The 23,950-nt window shown below is 39.6% G+C and overlaps 1 protein-coding gene across 4 annotated transcripts in view; it reads left to right on the forward strand.

The window, feature by feature from the left end:
- Positions 1-23,950, forward strand: part of LOC136879250 (mitochondrial import inner membrane translocase subunit Tim23) — an 83,206-nt gene that overhangs the window by 48,373 nt on the left and 10,883 nt on the right. For 2 of the 4 annotated variants that reach the window (XM_067153061.2, XM_067153062.2), the window contains exon 5: positions 13,998-14,043. The exons of the other annotated variants lie outside the window; for them this stretch is intronic. In XM_067153061.2, the coding sequence (XP_067009162.1) occupies positions 13,998-14,001 (4 nt within the window). In that variant the 3' untranslated portion in view covers positions 14,002-14,043. The remainder of the gene's footprint in view (positions 1-13,997; positions 14,044-23,950) is intronic. 4 annotated transcript variants of the gene reach the window in all.

Below are 23,950 nucleotides of genomic sequence, written 5' to 3' on the forward strand. Positions count from 1 at the left end.
TGGATGTTTGAAGCTCCTGAGGTGTATGGGTAGGTGTGGCATGGTCATCAGGATGTCGAAGCTCCACTATTCGAGTATTATAAGTCAATCTCTGAGAACGGAGCCTGGATTGGTTGAACAGTCTGCCATTATACCGGAACTTAATTCAACTTAATGCCCCTCAGCTATCTGCCCTCCTATAGTCTGACCATGCAACATAATCCTTTGCGCTCTTGTCCTCATGAGTATCAATGATATGTAGCTCGAGACTCGCCTGTTTGCAACAGTTGTACCTATTCCAGTTCTAGTGAGACAATCACGAACTTGATATTCCATGCAACAGTAAAAGACAGCCCAAAAGGGAGGGCTATTTATACGAGGCCACCTCTATCATAACCACGAGACTCTGAACAGTTTTGAAATAATCAACTGAAACAGTTAAGTATTAGAACAAACAGTAAACCTCCCAGTTGTTATAATTTAATTCCCCATTTTAAGCAACACTTCACTCAAAGAAAGATTTTAACATTAAGCATTCAAGAAAATTCTATGTCCTGATAGAAGAAAAAAAATATGCGAACAACAGTTCTAAAATATGTTGCTTCTAGACAAACCCTTTAAGAGCATAGAAAGCAAATGAATTGTACAGAGAAAAACTACATTTCTGCATAGGCCAGAGAAAAACTACATTTCTGCATAGGCAGAGCTGGTTTTTGGCATGTGCAAAAATAAAATCTTAAACTGATGTACAACCAGAAAGCAACACAAGACCCAAATGGCACATTACCAAGGAACTCATACAAGATGAAATACCACAGCAGAAAACACAAATATCCTCGGCACTTGATTATGAATGCCTCTTTCTTCACAAGTGTGAGTTATCTGATTCTGCTTGAATAACTGATGCATTTTTTCGTGATCAACGTAATTTCTAAAATTCAATCATTTGATCAGATTTCAGGTATAATTGAGAAGACATAACAGTCACAATGTATTTCAGTAATTCAGCTCTTGCCCATCATAGGATCACCTCACCGACGGAGTTCATTCTGTTGTTCTAGATAACAACTTCCTATAAAGCCACTTCCGAGACCACTACAAGTCACTTAAGTTTACTCCTGCCGACTGAAAGTCAGTCTTGGAAGCTCATAAGAGGTGCTGAATCAACAAATATTTTTGCAGGTCAGGGTGTCAATGTGCACAAGTTTCCACTGAAGACTGCAGCCTCTCAATCCCTTGTGTGTGTGTGGGGGGGTCAGTAGAATAACACCCACGGTATCTCCTGTCTGTCATAAGAAGCGACTAAAAGGGGCCCAAGGGGCTCTGAACTTTGGAGCGTGGAGTGGCGACCACGGGGCTCTCAGCTGAGTCCTGGCATTGCCTCCACTTATGCCAGGCTTCTCACTTTCATCTATCCTATCTGAACTCCCTTGGTCAACTCTTGTTCTTTTCCAACTCCGACGGTTTTAGAGTACTCGAGGCGTAGGGAGTCTTTCATTTTCACGCCCTTCGTGGCCCTTGTCTTTCTTTGGCTGATGTCTTCATTTTTTTGAAGTGTCGGATCCCTTTCATTTTTTCTCTCTGATTAGTGTTATTTAGAGGATGATTGCCCAGTTGTACTTCCTCTTAAAACAATAATCACCACCACCACCACCATGCAGCCTCTCACCTTACTCTAAAATTCAAATCACTGAGAACAAACTAATTTTCTTAACGTTTACAACTAAGAAAACTACAACTAGCAATCTAGTTTCATTTTCTCTCTATTCCTATGCTACTTGAACACTACAACTTCTAGAACAGACGACCAAGTTTTTCTCTAGCATTCCATAAAATATGTGTCCAAGCAGCTTTTTATTTGTGCATACGAATAGTTTTTTTTTTTTTTTCCAAGTGGTAACATTATGTCTACTAGTGCTTTTTGTGAAATCCAGCGTTCTTGTGGTCACACTGAGTACGTGTGCTCGTGTTGTTCTGAATATATATATCTGTTAAATTTTAAATCCTGCTGCAGCACTATAAAATATTTGAATAGCCATTAAAAAGAACAGAAGCATGTTTAAATGCACAATCATAAGAATTGTACAGAAATTGTGAAAATATAACACTTTTTTTTACAAGTTGCTTAACGTCACACCAACACAGATAAGTCTTATGGCGACAATGGGATAGGAAATGCTTAGGAGTGGGAAGGAAGCGGCCCAATGAACTCGGATGATGAGCCGCCCGCTTGCGCGCACATGGCCTACAACTCGGATGACGAGTTGGGCCCACGCATTGCCAATGCTCAGATATATTTCTATAGTCCACTCAGTTTGTAACAGATGGTCTTGCGTTAAGATTTTCCTATACTAGAAGGTTGACGCGAGAGTATGTCGAAGTTTCCCCTGGTTTGACCTTCACACCACGTGAATTGGGTGACTCGGAAGTATTTCAAATACCTTTCAAGCCACTAGTCAATATGGCAACTAGCAGCGCGCGCATTTCTGAACATGAAGAATTAGTGAAGTTAATTAACAGTATTTTAGATAGTCATTCCAACGGTCGTTTAAGTGAAGACCTACAGAAATTAGATGATGATAATTTGTGTGGGGAATTGTTGAGTGTAAATAGTGTTAATGAGTCAGGAAATGTATGTATCACTAGTGATTCAGAGAGTGATGAGGTTTCTGAATTTAGTGCTAGTTTACCAAGAAAAACAAGTATGAAACTCTTTCCATAGAGAAGAAAAAAATCAATTACCCTAACAATAAGTTTTATTTCTAGATAAAAAAGGTAACTTTTTCAATAAAATTTACACTACCAGTTTCTAGAATACAATATTCAAAAGAATTAAATGGGGAAAAACTTATAAACAATTTTATTTACAACATACGTACGTTGGGGTACTAAAAATACGATGAAGACTTGATAACCAAGTCAGTCAACTTCAAAATTATCTTCATGAAAAAGAGTAAAAATGTTACATTGCTCTGGATTGTGATAACAGTTGACCTTCCTGAATCATAAAATGGCAATCAATTACTTCATAAGAATTTTTACTGTAAAAATATAGTCTCCTTTCAGGAAGATTCCTTTTGATGAAACTTTCTTTTTCTTTATGACAAAGATTAAAACGGCTGCTTCAGTATATGTTTAATCAGACACATGGCATATTTAATTATAAGAAAAATTCTATAACGAGAACTAATATTACCTATATTTTCATATACTGTAGAAAGGAAACTTTGTGCTTATCTGAATATATTACTTTGACACTTGTACTACTGTAACTGCTAACTGGGGTATTCGGCATAATTGGTTAAGTGTACAAGTTTGCATGTGTTTTTATAGTAATTTTTTCAAGGGCAAAAAGTGATATCATTTTATTCGTAGGTGGGGAACAAATAGGAGGGATAACAAAGTCAAAAGACCTGCTTCTATCTAGACAATGCCTTTGTAAAGGCATGAGCACTCAGCAGAAATGTTTATTAGCTATAGAGTTCCAAACGGTCATATGATGAGAGCTTAAGAGGTCTAGTCTCTTTGGTTCAGAATACATTTACAACCAGAGGTCCTGTGGGTATGATCACAACGTCAATAGTCATTTAGCTTGCTAGCTTTTGAAGGCAAATGAACTCTTACACTTCTTTCTTCCCATCTTTGATGTACCTTATTTCCTCACGTGCATTTCACACTTTTCCCCAAAAAGACTCGAGACAAAAATCGGGGTGCTAGGTATGAGGCACATTTTTTAAGGACTTGTTTTGATATAGAAAAAAGTAATGCAGTTTTTTAAATAATTGTTTGTTTACATGTAAGCGTGTACCTTAAACTACATCTCAACATGAATTCGAAGCATATTAAGGCACTTGTCATTTTGTGAACCCAGCTTCTGAACTCCATCATAGAAATCTGCCGCCTACGTGCCAGCCACTGCAGCACGGTCGTTTTTAGCTCATCGTCATGGCACTGACCTTGTAAGTGCTTTTCGAGTGCAGGAACAAGTGGTAGTCACTGGGTGCTTGGTCCAGACTATACAGAAGATGATCAAATTGTTTCCAGCCAAATGAAGCGATTGGGTCTCTGGTTCGATTAGCCGCATGAGGTTGCAGTGGTCGTGAAGCGAAAGAATCCCCCTTGTGAGCATGCCACACCGTTTGTTTTGGATTTCACTATGTAGTTTATGTAAGATCTCGAAATAAGCCTCAGCATTTATTGTGTCAACCTGGTGGAAAAAATCCACAAGCAATACTCCCTGCCTATCCCAAAACACAGTGCACATGAGTTTTCAAGCTGAAATTATTTGCTTGCATTTTCTTGGGTGATGTTGAGTGTCTCCATTCCATGGATAAGACATCAGTGTTGCATCGCCGATAACAATTCAGCTTAGGAACGCATCACCTTTATTACTGTACCGCTCAAGGGAAGTCAAGCACTGCCTATGCGTTTGATTTTATGCACCTTTGTCAGCATCCTCGGTACCCAGTGTGAGCACAACTTCCGATAATCTAAGCAGCCTGACACAATTTCATAAACAACACACCTTGAAATTTCAGGCAACTCGTAACTTAATGAGGAAATGATGAAATCCTAAAGAATCTGTTTTTCTCGAACCTTTGCATCAACTTTTTGCACCAAGTGTTCAATAATGACAGACGGTTGCCCACTACACTTCTTGCTTATCCATTATCTTACTATTCCTTAGTTCATAGTGTGTTCTCCTTACACTTCACTAATCTGCCGACAGCTTTCACGTCTTTTGCATTTAGAAAACAAATCACAGCGCGTACTTCATACTCATAGGTAATAAATTTCATATTATTCCATACTGAAGAGCAATAAGGTTACAATAAATAGTATTGAATAGGTGGAAACCTTTGGCTTTTGTTTTACATTACTTCACACTCGGCGGGACCGTTAATTTTCAGATGTATTTTCAATATGCACAAATAAACGTAAATACGGGCGAATGCTTCCGTAATTACATTTTTTGGCTTGCCTACAGATGCACACATGGAGCGCACATACTCTGAACAACGACCAAAGCGCTGCAGCAGCCATATTTAAAAATGCTACGTACTTAAAAAGCATGCTTCGTGTATGCAGGATATTGAACTCTCTTACATTTAAAAAGTATTGTAATGAAGTCTCACAATTTTGTACATTAGATTGCATTGTATAATGTTCCATAACATATAACTGAATATTAACAAGAGTATTCAAGTTAGTAGGATTCCATTTGTAGCAGAGTACGCTCCCCTGTACAGAAAAGAAAAACATGATTAGGCCTGCTACCAGTACTCGTCATGTAATACGTTTTTTTATTTATTTACAGGTATACCTGAAACTGATTATTAAATATTAATATACTGTAGTTCTTTTAAACATACCTGTTTAATTCAAACAAACGGTACAAGCCTACAATTCAACTCGCCTACTGCTCAACATTTATTGTGTCACCCTGGTGCAAAAAATCCACAAGCAATACACTGACATCAAGTTCCTAACTAATCTGCTGTCCGTAGAGCGTTGTCTTTACATCCATCCAGACCAGTTGCAGTTCCAGTTTTAATGAAACATTTTACGATGACCTCTGCTGGCACCCTATTCAACGCATACACAATCCATTCACACAACAGTTCAATTGAAGACCCTCTCGCCTTGCAGGTCAGCGTCAGTTGATTTCTGCCATTTGCTCAGTTTTGCACATAATCCTTGATGGGCGTATTTACGAAAACATTAAGAGGCTGAAATACATGTTCAAGCTCACCAGGAATAACAGCAAGATTTACATGCCTTTAACAGAGGTGCCAACTATTACGGATTGTCCGTAATAATTACGGATTTCACCTCACGATTACGGAATTCCGGTCAAAGGGGAAATTATTACGGAAAAGCAGACATCACGAAAAAATAATTTTGAACGGTAAAAATAAAAGGAAAAATTTTCAATCCTTTCTAGCCTTTCTCCTAAATCGTCCTCGTTTCAATGCTTGTGAGTTGGCAACGATACTTATTCGATCGTGACTTCCTTTGCTACCCACAAGCGCTGTAAAATTCATTGTGAATGAAGGAGCTCAGGCGCTGCCCTTCTCCACTATAAATCCTTCAGTAATGTCGTATTTGCTGTGTTAAGTGTACCTGGAAAGAAGTAAGGCCTACATTAAGCACATCAGCACTGGAATCGCTTATGGTTCAGAGGACGAAAATACCATCACAGTGGGAAGGATGCTTAAAGAAAAACTACGCTGAAAAGCAGCTGCTGCGTGAGAAACAAGCTATCACAGAACTGACAGGTTGTGTGCACATGGTATTGTGTAATATGGTATACTTTCGAATAGATTGCTAGAAGGACAAAGGGGGTGTCATTATCGAAAGGAAGGAGCATGCTTTGGACTTGACTCGAAATTCTTCTCGGGGGCGGAGGGCGATTACTGATAATCCACTTCAAAGGTTGGCACCTCTGCTTTAAGGATTTTCCTGTTTCATCCCCTTAAAAGTCCTCAGAAACTGCACTATAGAAGCAGAGCTCAGAGCCAAAGTAATGACCCTGGTCGTTTACTCCAGACTACGGATGCAGTCTTGCGCTTGAGCTGTATCTATCCCCTCCGGGACTCTCACGTGGATTCCATTCTGAAATTTGCCTGTCAGCATAGTCTTTCCTTTTAAAAATTATGTACAATAGCAATCCAATACTGCGTGTTTCTTTTATACTCAGTTGTGGGAATAAGAACACTGGACAATCCGTCTTCCTACTCCGTTTTGTTCTCAGCATATCAAAGTTAAATGGAGTCTGGTGTGCTTTGTCAATTTGGGATAGGAGGTAATTTTTTTCTCTTTGTCAACTGAAAAACATATTTATGAAAAGACAAGATTTTCTTAGTAATCTTCTAGCATCTTCTGACACAGAGATGTTTGCCAGCAAGGAAAGTCCTTTCTCTTCATGAATTAGGCTATCCATCCATGGCTCAATTTCAGTTCTATAAAGCTAATACCCTGCTTAGTCGCTATTTCACGTGCCTTAAATTGTTGCATGACACGTGAAAAAACATTTGACATACTGAAGGAGTTTATTTTCGAACTCAAAGAAATTTTCCTCCTTTTGGCCCTGGGAATACTTCTTGGTTTATTGGTGGTTACAAGAGCAACTTTCTGTTTTTACCTGTAGCATACATTAAACTTGGTCATATTAAATTTTCGGCCTGCGCACGATTTATTCACCAACGGAATTGCTCGAATTTTAATATCTGCCGTAATACTTGAACGCTTCTCCGTAACACACTTATTAACAAAGTCATGCTGAAAAGCAAATTACAGTATCCTAATACACTGGACACGCATTTACTGTATATTAGTATGCTGAAATTAGTCATTTCAACTGTGTCTCTTTCTCTAGCTCATTAGGTCGGGGAATACTGTAGGATTATGGATTATATACGTACTTTTCACCAAAGAAGCTGCTGCAAATAAATTAAGGGGTGAATTAGGGAAAGCAGTTCGACCTTTAGCTGAGAGCAGGCATGCATGCCAGTTGTTGTACCTTGTCCCATTTCTACTGACACATGAAGAAAAACCAATGTAAGATCCAAGGAAGGATTATTTTTCTCTCTCATTCCGTAATAAAAAAAGTTACGTTGTGAGATGTGAGTAAATACGCTATACTCTTGCTCTTATTAATTCTAATTTACTTTTATCATGATGAATATAATACCTAGTGTGATCACTCCACTCTCGTAACGTTGTTGGTGGCTCCGCCGAAGTGTGGTGCTGCAGTTGCAACGAACCAGCTGCAACAATACGTGCGCCAAATTGTCGACATAAATAATAGCCTGCGTGCAACAATTTTAATGCCTATCGAGGAAATTTGTTTGCTTTGATATTTTCCAAAAGTCTGTATTAATACCTGTGCTGTGCTTCGTGTGTGCAATCAAGTAGTTTTCTATTATTTAGAAAAAGCTAACTGATGTACCCGTGCTTCGCTACAGGACTTTCAGAAAGACTGACTTCGTAGTTTTCCTAACTGAAGTCAACATAGTTCATTACAAAAACATTAGTAGGAAAGTTGCGATTAAAAGCAATGTTATCATATAAAATACTCGATCAAGTGAAAAACCGCACATTTTCTCACTTTTAACGAACAGTACTACGGTGCCGATCTAACAGTCGAAATTTCCAGAGCTGGAATGACCGGGCCGCAGACAGCCGTGAACACTCCTCTGCTTTTATTCCGTTAAATATGCACACTGCTCATTCCAATCAGTGCCTCAGAGTAGGGATTGAATAGCTCGAATGCTATTACAAACCAGTGTGTTACGTATCAGTAGTATCAGAAAATTTATGAACGAGAGGAATGGCATGATAAAGAAGAATGATTTCTAACTCCCCAGCTACTTCCCACCAATATTCAGACAGGCTGTTAAACTCGGCACGACCGGGCGAGTTGGCCGTGTGGTTAGGGCTGCTCAGCTGTGAGCTTGCATCAGGGAGATAGTGGATTCGAACTCCACTGTCGGCAGCCCTGAAAAATAAAATAGTTGGTACACAGCAGTAATCCTATCTGTCGGAGATGAGTGGCAACAGAAGACACAAAACACATCGCAACAATCAATGTTCAATGTAATGTTATTGTTGATCAGTTTTATGAGCTTTCTATATTGTAAGCCTTCCCATTTAGTTTTCTTTCGACTCTGTGATATTAGGGCGTCTTATAAAATTACTTATAGCGTAGACTTTACATACCAATTTTCATTAAATTATGTTAACCCATTTTCTTGTGACTCGGCACTGATATGGACGTAATAAAAAATTCAATTTCATTAATATCTCTGTGATCACAGCCGTAATTTAATACTATATAACTTTAGTTATGTAGTATTTATCAATACGACCACTAATAAATATTTGAGAATTAAATTTTAGGCCTTCCCCTAAACCACCATTTCACTCAGCTTGAACAAAATTAATTATAGCCTAGATTATAGCGACTTATTCCCCAACTCAACATACCAATTTTTCATTAAATTCTCTTCAGTCGTTTTCTCGTGATGTGTGTACATACGTACATACAGACAGAAATTACGGAAAAATTAAGAAGTGCATTTCCTTCTTACTGGGGACACAACTGATACAGAAGTACCATCGTTTTTAAATTTTGGGCATCGTACGGACAAAACTCTTATTTTATACATAAAGATGTACCATTTCATTCCTGGCTGTAAATTGGATTACGGAAGGAATTCTGATGGTAGACTATTTTTATACTGCCAAAAGAAAATCATCTGTTTGCGAAATGGACGAGAGTTATTCCGTGGAAAGATATGCATTTGTAAGCTAAAAGCAGATTTAATTAACTCAAAAAATGTAGACTGTTCCTTTGTGAACAGTAAAACGTTGAACTTTCTCATGTGAGATGGGAATTAAAACCAGGAGCGGTGTCTCGTATTTTTCCAAATTTACTGAAATACCTATCCACTGAGATAACATCACGCAAGGCACCGAGTAGGAAAAGTAATTGAAGACTGTGTCAAGAAGAAGAATCACGATGTGAGTGAAGCAATGATGGCAACAGTGAGTGGTAAGGTTCAAGGTCAGCCTAGTTGTAGTCTAATTCATGGCCAGTCTAGTTCTCTTACCGATGCCCAAAAGCCAATAGTGTCTCTCAAAAGGCAACTGAAGTATGCAGCTCATAATTTAATGGGAGCTAAATGTCTTTTTCCTCAAGTCAAAGCTAGGATTAATTTTCCACAGGGACAGATTAAGAACACAGAATGTTTTATGTGGTCTGTTTACATCTTTTTTTGTGTGTGTGTGTTGTATTTGGTTATTTGCGTATCAGTGTAACCTCCACAAAAACTGTTGCCTGTGTCGCGTTGGTGATTGGCTGCACTAGTTCCGCTCTACGGCAGCGCACTTGAACTCTTTGAGTGATCCCACTAGGTGTTGTATTCATCATGCTTTTATGTTTGAAAAAATATATTGTTAGGACTGTTGTTAACTGATTGTAAATGGAAAAAGGTTTTTTTTACTTTCATTGCACTATTTCTCCTGAATAAATATTTTTAAGAGTTTTCCCCTATTTGATTTTAAAATGGACCTATTGGAAATGCAAGCAGAAGTACCATATAATTGTATTGAAGGTGCTCAGGCATCTAAGTATAGTCCTGGCTGACTGTCTTTTAAGCAGCTTCAAAACTCACCTGCTACCAGTACATGAAGCATGTCCTTACCTCACTTAACCTCATATGCCATTGGCCAATCCCACGTGTTTATCCTCTTTCACTACATGTTGGGCACCAATCTAATAGCCTGACCTACATCTTGTCGGACCTCACTTGAGGGTGCAAGAAAACAAAAGGAGTGAGTTCCAACTTCAACTGGCCACACTGCCTAGCTGCTGTTGATAGCTTCTTCTGAGAAGCATACAGTGAAACCTATTTAGAAATGTTGAAGGGGTGTAACAATTTTTCTCATGTGAGAGGTGTCCTTTATTGGGAGGGAGGTTGCCCAATCTAACTCTAAATTTATTCACCACATTACCAAGCCCACAAACACTGTATATAGTTATTTCCGATACACTTGAATTCAATTTTTTTCGTGGATTGTCAAACCTTTACAGATGCCATGATACTTGAGACGATATCTACTGACAAGAAAGAGTTACGTGTGTAGAATTGAGCACAGCAGTTGGACTTCAGACACATCAGTCTGGCAATATTTCTTGACTCTTTATTTATCCACTTCAGTTAACATCACTGTAAGGCTAGCAGGCATGCAGAGTATTTCTATGGAATGCTTATTGTCTTCTTGGCAATACAGTGCATTTCTGTACAGTCCTCAAAATTAATTTTTCCATTTTGACATAAATATGTCTTATTTATTGAAAGAAATGTTTAGGGACCGGGCGAGTTGGCCGTGCGCTTAGAGGCTGTGAGCTTGCATCCGGGAGATAGTAGGTTCGAATCCCACTATCGGCAGCCCTGAAGATGGTTTTCCGTGGTTTCCCATTTTCACACCAGGCAAATGCTGGGGCTGTACCTTAATTAAGGCCACGGTCGCTTCCTTCCAACTCCTAGGCCTTTCCTATCCCATCGTCGTCGTAAGACCTATCTGTGTCGGTGCGACGTAAAGCCCCTAGCAAAAAAAAATGTTAATGGTCATATGATTTTCCCAAAGGGAAATTTGACAACATTTTTTGGTAACAGTACAGTGTATTAGATCTGACTACCCCACTTCTGCTCGTTGTTAAGAGATAAAGTAAGCTTTAGGGCTCACAAACAGCTGTCAATGTCGTTACCCAAGTGCATCCCTAGATGAGAGTTTATATTTCTATGTTTTTTCCATCGGGACATAAGAATCTATCCATACTTGAGAGCAGTGGCGTGTGGTGAACGCATTCGTTACCCCAGCGGCAAAAATGTTCTACACTCTCTAAAATCAACATTACCATTTAATAAGGCTGCATTTTGCGCAGAATGGTCTTTCAAGAATATTTTCAACCACAAACTCGCACATATTTCTAATTGATATTTACGGCAGTGACGACACCATCATAACTTAATCTATAACAGATTTTAAACAATGTACTTACAGTTTCACGGCTGACACTTCGTGATAGTACACTACAGTCATGGTTTTCACAAAAATACACTGGGACTACATTTGTTTTTAACTTAAAAGCCCAACCTAAGCTGAATCAGCAAAATTTAACTGGTATTATACCTTCGCCTAAGTTTTATAGTTTCACTCCTCTACTGAGTGTACGGGCATCAACGATAAATGAGGGAAAATAATCGTCACATTGTATAACACACGTTATATTCGTGAAGAATGGCACAGAACTCACGGAAACTTCACCTAAAATCCAAGAAGACAACCAAATATAAAATTTTTTTACTTCGCACTTAGTTCTGTGTTCATGCTGGGCAACCTAAATATTTTTCTGCAGATATCAGAAAACATACGCTACATGTGCCATCGATGAATTGCTCAAAAAAACTTTATACATGCAATCCAGGAATAAAATATATTCTTCTATGTTGCAATTGATTGCATAAACTGGCTCTACTGGCTATACTGTTAACATGTTAATATTTTTATTGTCTCGGGTGTAGCGCTACACTTCGAGTGTCAAGTATTGAAAACTAACATACCTTTCCCAAGCTAGCTGGCCTGTCGCCATAAATCGCTGTAGGGGGAGGGTCCACAGCCCCGTCCCGCTCCGCTCCCAGGACAAGGAATCTTCAAGTAAATGCGTCAACCAAGCAATTTAAATTTTGCTGGGGTAGCTCTTTTTCGCACCGGCAAGGAAACCCAGCTCGCTGGAGAACCCCTGAACTGCGGTAGGAGGAGCAGATTGTCGTAACAGTTGTACTTGGCTTGGCTTAGATGTACGCAGTTTTTAAACTTTATAAAAAAAAAATGTTCCAGTGATAATAAGAAAATGTAAATACAAAGTTATTTACCCCAGCAGTGCTGGTTCAGTGTACACCACTGTTTGAGGGGTGTTTGGAAGGGAAGGTTTCTCAGTATCTATTTTGAATGTAGATTTACGTTGACTTGATTCCATGTTTTTCATGATATTACAGTTATACAGTAAAACATAATAATATTATTGTTGGCTTTACGTCCCACTAACCTCTTGCACGGTTTTCGGAGGCGCCGAGGTGCCGGAATTTAGTTCTGCAAGAGTTCTTTTATGTGCCAGTAAATCTACTGACACGAGGCTAACGTATTTGAACACCTTCAAATACCACCGGACTGAGCCAGGATTGAACCTGCAAAGTTGGGGTCAGAAGGCCAGCGCCTCAGTCAGTCTGAGCCACTCAGCCTGGCTACAGTAAAACCTGTACATCATGGACCTTGCCTGAGAAGGTAACCTGTAAATACAGGTGGGATTATCAGAATAGTGATTTTATATGTAAAAATACCTTGTATAAGCCAGAAAGCTCCACAACATGGAAACAGAGCTGTTTTCAAAGAACCCTGAATTGTTTTCTTTTCGTAAGACAGAAATTTAGTTTTAATCTGGCGGTATGTATTGCATATTACCACAGGTGATAATAAACTAAAACACACTTTTTGTATTCTGGTATTCGTGATTTACTCCTTAACTCAGTACAGGATTATGTAATTTTATTACACATTGGTGTTGTGCTTTGTGATCAAGCAGTTAACATATTTTTGTCTATTGCCATCTTCTGATTGATGTCAATGCCAGTATGAAAATAAAGTGCGACATGGTTTATCGTTTGTATTTTTCAGCATAATTTGTGTTACCATTAAGCGAGAACTTCCCTTTGCCCAACAGTAGAGTTTTAAATTTGAAATTATCGTGTTGCTCATGTTTGCACTAATTGAGCTAGGAACCTAACCTAACCCTATGGCACTACAGCCCTTGAAGGGCCTTGGCCTACCAAGCGACCGCTGCTCAGCCCGAAGGCCTGCAGAATACGAGGTGTCGTGTGAACGGCACGACGAATCCTCTCGGCCGTTATTGTTGGCTTTCTAGACCGGGGCCGCTAACTCACCATCAGATAGCTCCTTAATTCTAATCACGTAGGCTGAGTGGACCTCAAACCAGCCCTCAGGTCCAGGTAAAAATCCCTGACCTGGCCGGGAATCGAACCCGGGGCCTCTGGGTAAGAGGCAGGCAATAATTGAGCTGGGAGTGTGATGTGATTTCATTCTGCATTTTCATTGTATCATTGTCTAGAAATATCTTCGAAATGTACCTATAAAACTCTTCCATTGTAGGAGCAAATTAAAGTGATATGGAACGCAAGAAAGAAAACTTCAACTTTCTGTAAGATGGGAAACTTTGAAAGGAACCACTGTGTTCCGGGATAGACAGATTTTACCGTATTTAATTGCTCCCTACAGTATTGCATTTTACTGTATTCACTGTGTCATAATTTATGACTTGGTCTTCATATTCTTTGAGCTATGCATTAAATGAGGGGGAAATATAAAGTAGGAATATTGCAAATTCTTAATAATAGGATTTCCCTGATATATCTAACCTTTATCATATATTTCAGGTAAAATCCTGCCCTGTCGCTCCTTCCTACTTCCGTCTTTCCCCGGGTAAGTGTGGAAATATTTCAGTTGCTCGTGACTAACATTATCCATATAAAATCCTATCATTATAACCTGATACAGTATAGTAAAGTCTTGGTATTTTGAGTCTGGATAGTCTAATGGCTCTATAAATCTGAGCTGAAAATTTTGAATTAACAAAAATAAGAAAGAGGTGAAGAGGTGAAAGCTGAAACAACACACAACAGACTGACCTTGAATGTTGTCTGGCAGTTCTATCCGCCTTCTAACGTACATCATGCCCTGTTCTAAAATTGAATAAGTCATACTGTTTGTGCACGTTGTTGTGGTTCATTACGTTCGGTCCAGCAGTTAATGTTTTGTTTTTATTCACTATGAGTGCAGACAAAAGTACAAAACAACACATGGTTTTCTGCGGTTTTTCATTTTCATGCGAGGCATATGGAGCTGTACTTAAATCAAGGCCACGGTTTATTCCTTCCCACAAAGTTCTTCTCATCACAAAAAGAGCAAAGAATGGCTCAGAGTTCCAACGCTTTGGGAAATCATAAGCTTAAAGTTAATGGAAATTCTCCTAAGCTTATAGCATTTCAACACAAATCCGTGGCAGTGCTGCTTATCACCTAATCACATCAGAAAAGTGTGCAGATGGACCAGGAAATATTTAAGAGTTGTTTTTCTAATGATTGACTGGTGAAAAAGAATCTGAATTGAAAAGGTTTGCCATACAAAGCATTTTGAACACTAGACAATGCAAGCTTACACCCAAGTAAGCATGAAGTGCAGAGTGATGGTATCTGTGCCTTATTTTTGCTGCCTAATGTCACAAGCTCAATTCATTTAGTGTGAGGCATCTGTATGTTTTTGTTTTCTAAACTACTGTGCTGTAATGTTTAGCATAACTCACTTTTTCCATGCAATTTCTTAAATACATTTTTTTGTACTTTGAGGTAGTCTCGGTCCTGTCCACCTCAAATTACCAAGAATCTACTGTAGTTTTTAAAAATTTGAGTTTTGTACTCAAACTATTACATAATCATAATAACATATAGCCCATTTGTTCTAATTTCTTGCCTCCTGTGAATTATTCTCTTTGACATACATTCAGTAAAACAAGCTAATGTTAATTATAACACACTTGTAAAAAAATACATACTTTTTTTGCAGGGTTGTCATTATTGTTTTTGACAGACTATTAAGCTTACATTAACTGAGTCGACACTTAGAAGTGATGGCTTCCTTCTTAACAAATTATGCTTCAGTTCTCAATTCACAGCATTATTGAATTGAGAGTTCTGGAAAGAATCTATGTAAAATGATTGCATACTTGACGTGAGTAATTTTTTGTAACTTTGTTTACTCCGGTACTGCTATTGAAATCTGCTCGAATGTTTTATACATAGATTGTAGGGAGTACCGGATAGTTTCCAAGTGATGATTCCTGTCTGCAAAGTCAAGAAAATTCTGAATGATCATATGAACATTCTAGTCACTAAACTGTTTCTTTCACTCTACGATTAGGAAAAATTGATGGCAATATTATTGTGTGTCTCTGTTTGTATAATATAATCAGTTCTGTTTTTCTTTGCCATTTTAAAAAAATTTCCTTCAATATCCGAAAGAATAATCATGACGTGCCATGTAATTGATATTGTGCAGTATTTCCAAACAGCGAAGGAAGTGAAGTATGAGAAGTGTCACTGTTTTGTGGGAATGTTTTAAACATACACAGTACTGCCATATGTTCTGTCTGTACCTTCAATGCATATAACTACTAAATAAAACTGCGCACACCCATTAATGCACATATATTCTGAAAAAACACAAAAATGCTACAGAATGAACAACACAGCGGTGAAGACGTCGAGGCCACTCATCCTTAGCTGCACGAATCATGTCCAGTGGAATCTTTTTAACAGCTGACGTGATTGATTTTTTTTAACATCTGGATGTAGCGGTGCCGTTTTTGACATGCTATCGCCTCGAGCTTCTGCCACAGAGAATAATCCAATGGATTGACGTCTGAAGTTGCACTAGGCCAATCAGCATTGGGACATTGGGTGCCAACCATCATTGCGTTGTTTTTGCTTTGTATGCAGGAGTTGTGTCCTGCTGAAACATCCACAATTTCCCTTCAAACAGCTTCGAATTCATACGTGGTATCACCTTTCACAACAATGTCTGGTAGACAGCTGCAGAAGTCTTTACTCCACCTTCGCAAAAATGCACCTCTGATGCTCCCCGCCAGGAAACTGCCCACCATACCATGACAGAAGCAGGGTGAAGTCCACGCTGCACACATGGAACTTTCTCTATTGCTTCCTTGGAGGACCGTGCGTACGCACAATCATTTTGCTTGTTAAACAACTCTTCCACAGTGAATATCCTTTCTTCAGTGAATAGGATGTCGTGATACTGGTTCTCCCCATACGTCGTTAAGAAAGCCTGGGACCGAACCCGGCGCATCTCCTTTTAATTTTTCAGTTAGTAAATGACGTGTGTATCTTTTATATGCACCAGCATATAAATCAGCCTTCAAAATATGTAACATAGTTCATGGAGTTATATTCATTTCATAAGACAAAACACTTTGTTTACGCAAAGGATTGCATTGAATCCTTGTATGAACAACATTCAAAAATTCTTTTCTGCGTACACACCTAGCACAGCCCGATCTGACGTGATCAACAGTTGCACCCGTTTGCTTAAATCATGCTATTGTCCAAAACACAAATTGTTCATTGATACCGAAAGGTTTTAGTATAGAAAAATCTTCCGTAACTCGCTTTCCGCAATGATATAACGCCAATACAGCGACATGATTCTCATACACTCCCCACTCCATCTTTCACTGCTGCCTGCTATTGACTCACTGTGATCCAGTTACTGGCGAAGTCGTGAAGGTGACCTTGTGGACAACAACATACAGCATTGCCACGCTTCTTCATTCACAATTACCATACTACAGCGCGTTTAGATTTTACTGACAGAAGTTATGGCAGTACTATGTATGGGGGGGATCAGACAGAATTGAAAGGAACATTGCCTTCTATCGCTTAGATATATGGGGAAGAAGTGCTGACAGTCACTCTTCATGTGCATACTAGGTATTATACAACCTGTGACAATAAAGTTTGGTGAATGAAGCAGCAGGTTTTGACCACCTGCTCCCAACGTTGTCCAGTTGAGCATCGTGTATGTGTTGTGTAAGACCTGTTTAACACAGTGCATGTTTAGTGTGTTGGTTCTGATCTGCGAACTGGACCATGAACGACCAAAAGATCAATGTACAATTTTGTTTTAAGCTTGGCAAGACACCGAAAGAAGTGCATGCGATGCTGGTACATGTTTATGAAGATCAAGCCCTGTCCTTGAAGTGTGTGTACGAGTGGTTCGCCCATTTTCGAGGAGGCCGGGAAAGTGTTTCTGACAACCGATGTAGCGGAAGACCGGCGACTGCCGTCAGTGACGAAAACATTGAGAAGGTGAGGACATTAATCACGAACGATCGGCGATTAACTGTGCGATGATAGCGGATAAACTGCAGATTAACCGTGAATCCATGTGACAGATCGTTACCCAGAAGTTAGGGAAGAGGAAACGTGTTCTTGTCTTGTGCCACATCACTTGATGGAAGATCAGATCTCAATCCTCCAGACTTCTTCCTGTTCCCACGACTCAAACTCACTTTGAAAGGAAAGAGATTTGATGATATTCCTGACATCGAACGAAATGTGACAAGACTTTTGAACACCATCCCAAAGGAAGCCTTCTTGCAAAGTTTCCAGGACATGTATCACTGATCTCAGCAGTGCATAATTATGGGATGGAACTATTTCGAAGGACAGTAAGGTCACTGCCATGCATTGTTCATCTATGTTGATAGTACAGGACTATTCACCAAACTTTGTCACAGGTTGTAGTAAGCAATTCTTGACAACTTATGAGGTGGTCAGGTTCTGGCTGCCCTCAACTTGTATTTCAGTGTAACATTCTACCAACCTGTACTAAGTCTTAGGCGAATCTTCTAGTTGGGTAAGGATATCCCATTGAATTGTATTGAAATGTAGTGTGGGGTCTGTAGTCCTTACTATGTTTCTTAGCATACAGCTCCACAAAGCAAGGATGTCATAAAAAAATATGAAGTGCTTTCTCTATTTATATCATATTTTGCATTTATGGTAAACCAAATACGCCTCTTTGCTGTATAGTACCTTCTTAGACAACTGCTATTCTCTCTTTCTCGCCATCGAGCAGGTGCGTGCAGTGTACGATACATGAAGTGTGTGTTGCTGAATTCTCAAGTTTTAACATACTGTTCACAGAAATTGATTTATTTACTATTGTTCAAATTTCGACAATTGATGTATCTGTTGAAATAACACAACGTATGTAGTTATTAACCATTACCGCTACTCTGCTGCGTCCATAATATTACAATTGAAACATGCATCCAATTATACAAAGGGCACTAGGAAAGTTTTGCAATACGCAAAAACGGTTGGCTGGACACCCCTGTTATGGTGAGGGATGAAAAGAGGGGTGAAAACCGACCTAGAAGACAGCAAGCCACGACCTTCACACCAGTTGTTACCAAGCAGTGGGATTGAAAGCAAGGTAAGATGTCAGTATGGTCTAAAGGTGAATATCGTGCAATTATCCGCTACAATTTTGCTCGTGGTTTAACTGTTGACCAGTGCCTGGAGGAAATGACTCCTGTGCTGGGGAAAAACTGTCCAGTCCACATTGGACAATGATTTTCCACTGGTACAAGTTCCAGAGGGGAAATTTTTGGGTTGAAGATGATCCTCGTTCTGGGCGACCGTCTGAATCAGTGACTGAGGAAAACCTTCAAGCTGTGAGGAAAATGTTGCAGCAAGAGAGGTGGTTGACATATCGGCAGGTAGAAGAGACCCTCCACATCCCTGCACCAGCTATTCATTCAATTCTACATGACCATTTCCATGTTAGAAAGGTTTGTTCCCTTTGGGTGCCCCATTCACTTTCAGAGGAACAAAGGGCACATCAAGTGAAATTTTACCGAAAAATGCTATTGCGTAACGTCAATAGCATCGTTACAGGTGACGAAACTTGGCTTTATTATTACGATGTCCCAACAAAATCCCAGAACAAGGTGTGGCTGTTTGAATATGAGGGTACTCCAGTGACCGTGCGAATGTCGAGGTCAGTGAAGAAAAGGACGATTGCAGTATTCTTCACTAAACGGGGCATCCTGACTCGGGTTGTGCTAGAAACACAAGGACAGTTACTGCAAAGTGGTACAGTGAGACTTGTCTGCCTCAGGTCATCCAGGCTCTCAGGCAGCTCCGTCCAAGGTCACGGCTCAACACTTGGCTCTTGCATCACGACAATGCTCCAGCACATCGTGCTAATGTAACAGTGGATTTTTTTGCCAGATCAGGGTTGACTGTGCTTGATCACCCTCCATACAGTCCTGATCTTGGCCCATGTGACTTCGCACTCTTCCCAGAAGTGAAGATGAAGCTGAAAGAGCGGCGTTTTGCATCCGACGAGGAGCTTCTGGCAGCATTGTATCAAGAGCGTGAAAATATAACCGAAGAAAAGTGGCAGAGTTGGTTCAGTGACTGGTTTCGACATATGGAGAAGTGTATTGAGTATGGTGGAAATTTTGAAAAAGTCTAAAGCGTTCACTCACATTGCAAAACTTTCCTAGTGCCCTTTCTAACTGTACAGTACTCGCAGTATACCTCAGTCTTTCTACAATAGATAGAAAGTTGTGTAATGATTATCCATTGATTCAGTCATGAGTTATTACTACAAAAACAACACACTCTGGGATGTCCAGTGCGCAAGTTGGCAGTGTGGCCCGCGTCAGAGTGAGTAAGTGACGTCATCCATCAGCAAAGAGCGCACGCACTCTTGCTGAATCTGAGGTTATAAGGGTTTTGCCAATTTAGAATCTGAAGATGATTATTCCAATTTTAGTGATTTCAAGAATAATGATGGTAATGACAGTGATTACAAAAGTGCTTATGTTTATCAACAAAGTGCACAAAGCCTGAGGAAAAGAAGCCATACATAACCTCCAATGCTCCAATGGCAGGGTAATATATTTCGTCGTATCGTGCATGATTTTGATGACTCAAGACTCGAACAGTGTTATTATCCTAGGTCTATGACAGAACGTAACAATGGCTGTGGACATTTTTGTTATTATTATTAAATCATTTCATACCAATGAGCATAGGAATTTTTAATACATTCTCATTGTTTATCGTGAATGATATATTTTTCTTTACTGTAAAGTTTAGATATATTTTTACTCAAATTGGACAGCCCTGAAGTTACTGTATTCAGTGTAGTTATACTGTGTGATTCAGCCACCCCTTCCAATGTAGTTTTATGCAACTCAAGTAACGTGCGATATGGTTATAAGGTGGTTAATTCCCCTGCAGGCATATTGTATGGTACTAATGTCCAGTGAACATATTTTGTACTCGATTCTGAACCCTACCGACAGGTTATATCGCCCGCTCGCAAAACATGGCGCCTTAAAATTTTGTAGGAACGTCCTTTTACCATGTAACTGTGTTAATGTGTCATGCCTCGTGACCGGGTGTAATGAAGAGGGGAATCGATGCATAAGACTAGATAATAGAGCAGTAATTAATGTCTTAAACACCGAACCGGATGGCGTATGTACTCTACTCGTCGTACTGTCAGTATGTTCCCAGCAGTGTAGCGTAGTAGTGGTTAAGCGTTAGCCTAACAATCGACTAAATATGTTATCGGCGGTTCGAATCTTGCATCGTTGAAATATTTTTGTATTGGTACGATGTTTGAATGCGTAAACACAGGCCCACGTTTGCCACATTCAGCGGCTGTTACAACATTCTGCCATGTTGAAAGACACCTAAGGACAACAGGTGTGATTTCCAAACAGCCACCAGGCCGCAATAGGGCCATTACATCGGGTGAAACAGACAAGGCCATTCTGGAGACAGCTCGTAAAAATCCACACAGCCCTTGCACAATCATTTGATGATGTGGTTGCAACAGAATGGAGCACCGCCACATTCGACTTTACCCGTTCGTAACCATCTGAACGAGGAACTGTCAGGGAAATGGATAGGCCGAGAAGGCCCTGTTTCTTGGCCCGTCAGCTAACCAGATTTAATGCCGTTAGACTTCTTCTTGTGGGGGTATTTTAAGAACGTTGTTTACACTCAAGCGCTGGAAAATCTCGACCAGCTCCAGCAACTCATCACGGTCGCCTGTAAAGCAATTACACCTGGAATGCTTCAGCACGGAAGACAATCTGTTGGACACCAGGCCCGAATATGCATAAACCCAAACAGTCCAAAACGGTCATCGCAACGACCATTTGCTGTGATAAAGCATTGTCAGGGCAGTTGGGTTCCTATTATTTCCGGTCCATATGTGTCCAGTCTGCTAACTATTCGGCCCTTCTTAGGGCCACAGACACATTTATTCACACACAGTTTGCATAAAAGTTGATATTGAACTTACATTACATGCGGTACGTATTAAACAAATATTTTAAAAGTATGGAATCTTCACCCCGGACTCGAACCTCACACGTAAGCCTCTCCACCGCGCCTTTACCAACTACACTACAGTTCTGCATGGCACACTGTGCAGCTTATAGCATGTATTAGGTTTACTGCAGTTACGATATTAATTTAGTGTTTCCCTGGTGTGTCAGGTTCATAATATGATCTAGAAGGCACACGCATGCCTTCCAGTGTTTAATACGAGTATATTATTACAGCGTCCTATCATGGTGATTCAAAGATGTGAGCTTCATTGATGTTCCCGTATTGAACTGAGATCACAGAGATGAGATATCTATTAGGTTCCACCTATTCAACATGTAATTAGTACTGAATAGGTGGAACCTAATAGATATCTCATCTCTATCATGGTGAGGCGGTAAATACCAAGATATCTGGTTGTGTTGTCTGGCCATACCTGCAGGGCAGACAGTTCCAGGATGGAAATAATATTGTGGGTTGCATGAAACTACATTGGAAGGGGCGGCTGAATCACACACTATATGTGTTCGAAAGTGGACAGTTGTAACCGCCAGAAACATGTAAGTTGAGCCCTTTCATTATTTTTATGTTGGACAACTTTGAATTTGCTTTACATAGTGTAATTATATTTTGTGTTAGAAAGGACCTTTAGTACAGAACTTTGAGAGACCTAAATCGGAACAAGGCACCTGGAATTGATGACATACTCTCAGAATAACTGACTCCTTTAGGTGAAACCAGCTTGGCGAGGTTATTCCATTTGATGTGTAAGATGTATGATACAGGAGAAGTGCCATCTGATTTCCGGCAGAATGTTGTTATACCTGTTCCCAAGAAAGTTCGTGCTGACAAGTGTGAAAACTACCACACCATTAGTTTAGTATCTCACCCCTGCAAAATTTTAACATGTATTATTTACAGAAGAATGGAAAGACAAGTTGAAACTGAGTTGGGATAAGATCAGTTTGGTTTCGGAAGAAATGTAGGAACACCTGAAGCAATCCTGACATTGTCTGATCTTAGAGGACCAAATTAAGAAGGACAAGCCCACGTATGTGGCGTTCGTAGATCTAGAAAAGGCATTCGATAATGTTGATTGGACCAAGCTATTTGAGGTTCTGAAGCTGATTGGTATTAGAACTCAAGAAAAAGGAATTATCTACAATCTGTTCAAAAATCAGTCTGCAGTGATAAGAATCGAAGGCTATGAAATAGCAGCAGCAATCTATAAAGGAGTGAGGCAGGGCTGCAGCTTGTCCCCCCTGCTTTTCAATGTTTATATAGAATAGGCAGTTAAGGAAATCAAAGAGAATTTGGAAAGGGAATCACAGTCTTTGAATCAGAGTTCTCAAAGTTGTTTTGGTCCACAATGCCTCCTTTAGGTATCCCAGGGTGAGAGTCCTAGAAAATGTATATAAAATGACATAATAATATAGAAAAAACTGACAAAACCGTGATTATTTCCCCTGAGAGTCTAAATCATGCCAGCACAGGGAAGTGAGTCTACAAACTTGACCATATCGGTCCTTAATTGTTCCGTATTGACTCGTAGTAGTAGTAGTAGTAATGTACAATGGGTGATTGTTTGGTCCGCCCTGTCAATGTATTATTAATATTAGAATAATTTATACGTACATGTTTCGGGAACCTTAACTCCCTTCGTCAGCATATTTACATCAAAATCTACCTTATCCAAGTCCCAAGATACAACATCTTATCATATTAACATTAAGCGTTGTCCTGTATAACCTCAACTCTAGACAACTATATGTACACTTTGCTATTTGTATAACAATAACAATAACAATGCCTGTTGTAACCCAACATGTGAGACATGGAACGTATTCAAAAACACTCTTGAATAGTTCACTCATTCCTCCTATCCTTTACACTCTTACAACGTGTATCATCATTGTGGATGGATCCATTAGCTGAGTCAACCACTGATAAAATGTTATTTGTCACTGCTTGTATTGTTGCTGCCACCAGGAATGTACCATCTTATCGTCCAATTTGACATCTTTTTGAAGGATGCATTGATTTGTTCATAATTGTATGTGCCGCCAGGGCAGATGACTTTTGCTCAACTGTAGCAGGACCAGACTTTTAAATCAGAGCGGAACAAACCTCTCGTATGTTTCTGCAAATGCTCCTCTAGTACTATAAAGAAGAAAAAAGAAAGAAAATCTATTTTACATAGTTAAAATGTATGTTAAAATACTTTTATGATATAAATTATGAGGAATTACATTGTTAAAGCGGAGGAAACCTATCCGCTCGGCGGCCAGCCACTAACAGAAAGTATACTACCCATGTAACCTGACCATTTAAGAGAGGTTGGGAGTGGGTCAGACAGTTATACTTTTTCTTTTTCACATATATGCTAGCCACCAACT

Source organism: Anabrus simplex, chromosome 8 (assembly GCF_040414725.1).
Source record: "Anabrus simplex isolate iqAnaSimp1 chromosome 8, ASM4041472v1, whole genome shotgun sequence".
In the NCBI taxonomy this organism is placed as follows: Eukaryota; Metazoa; Arthropoda; class Insecta; order Orthoptera; family Tettigoniidae; genus Anabrus; species Anabrus simplex.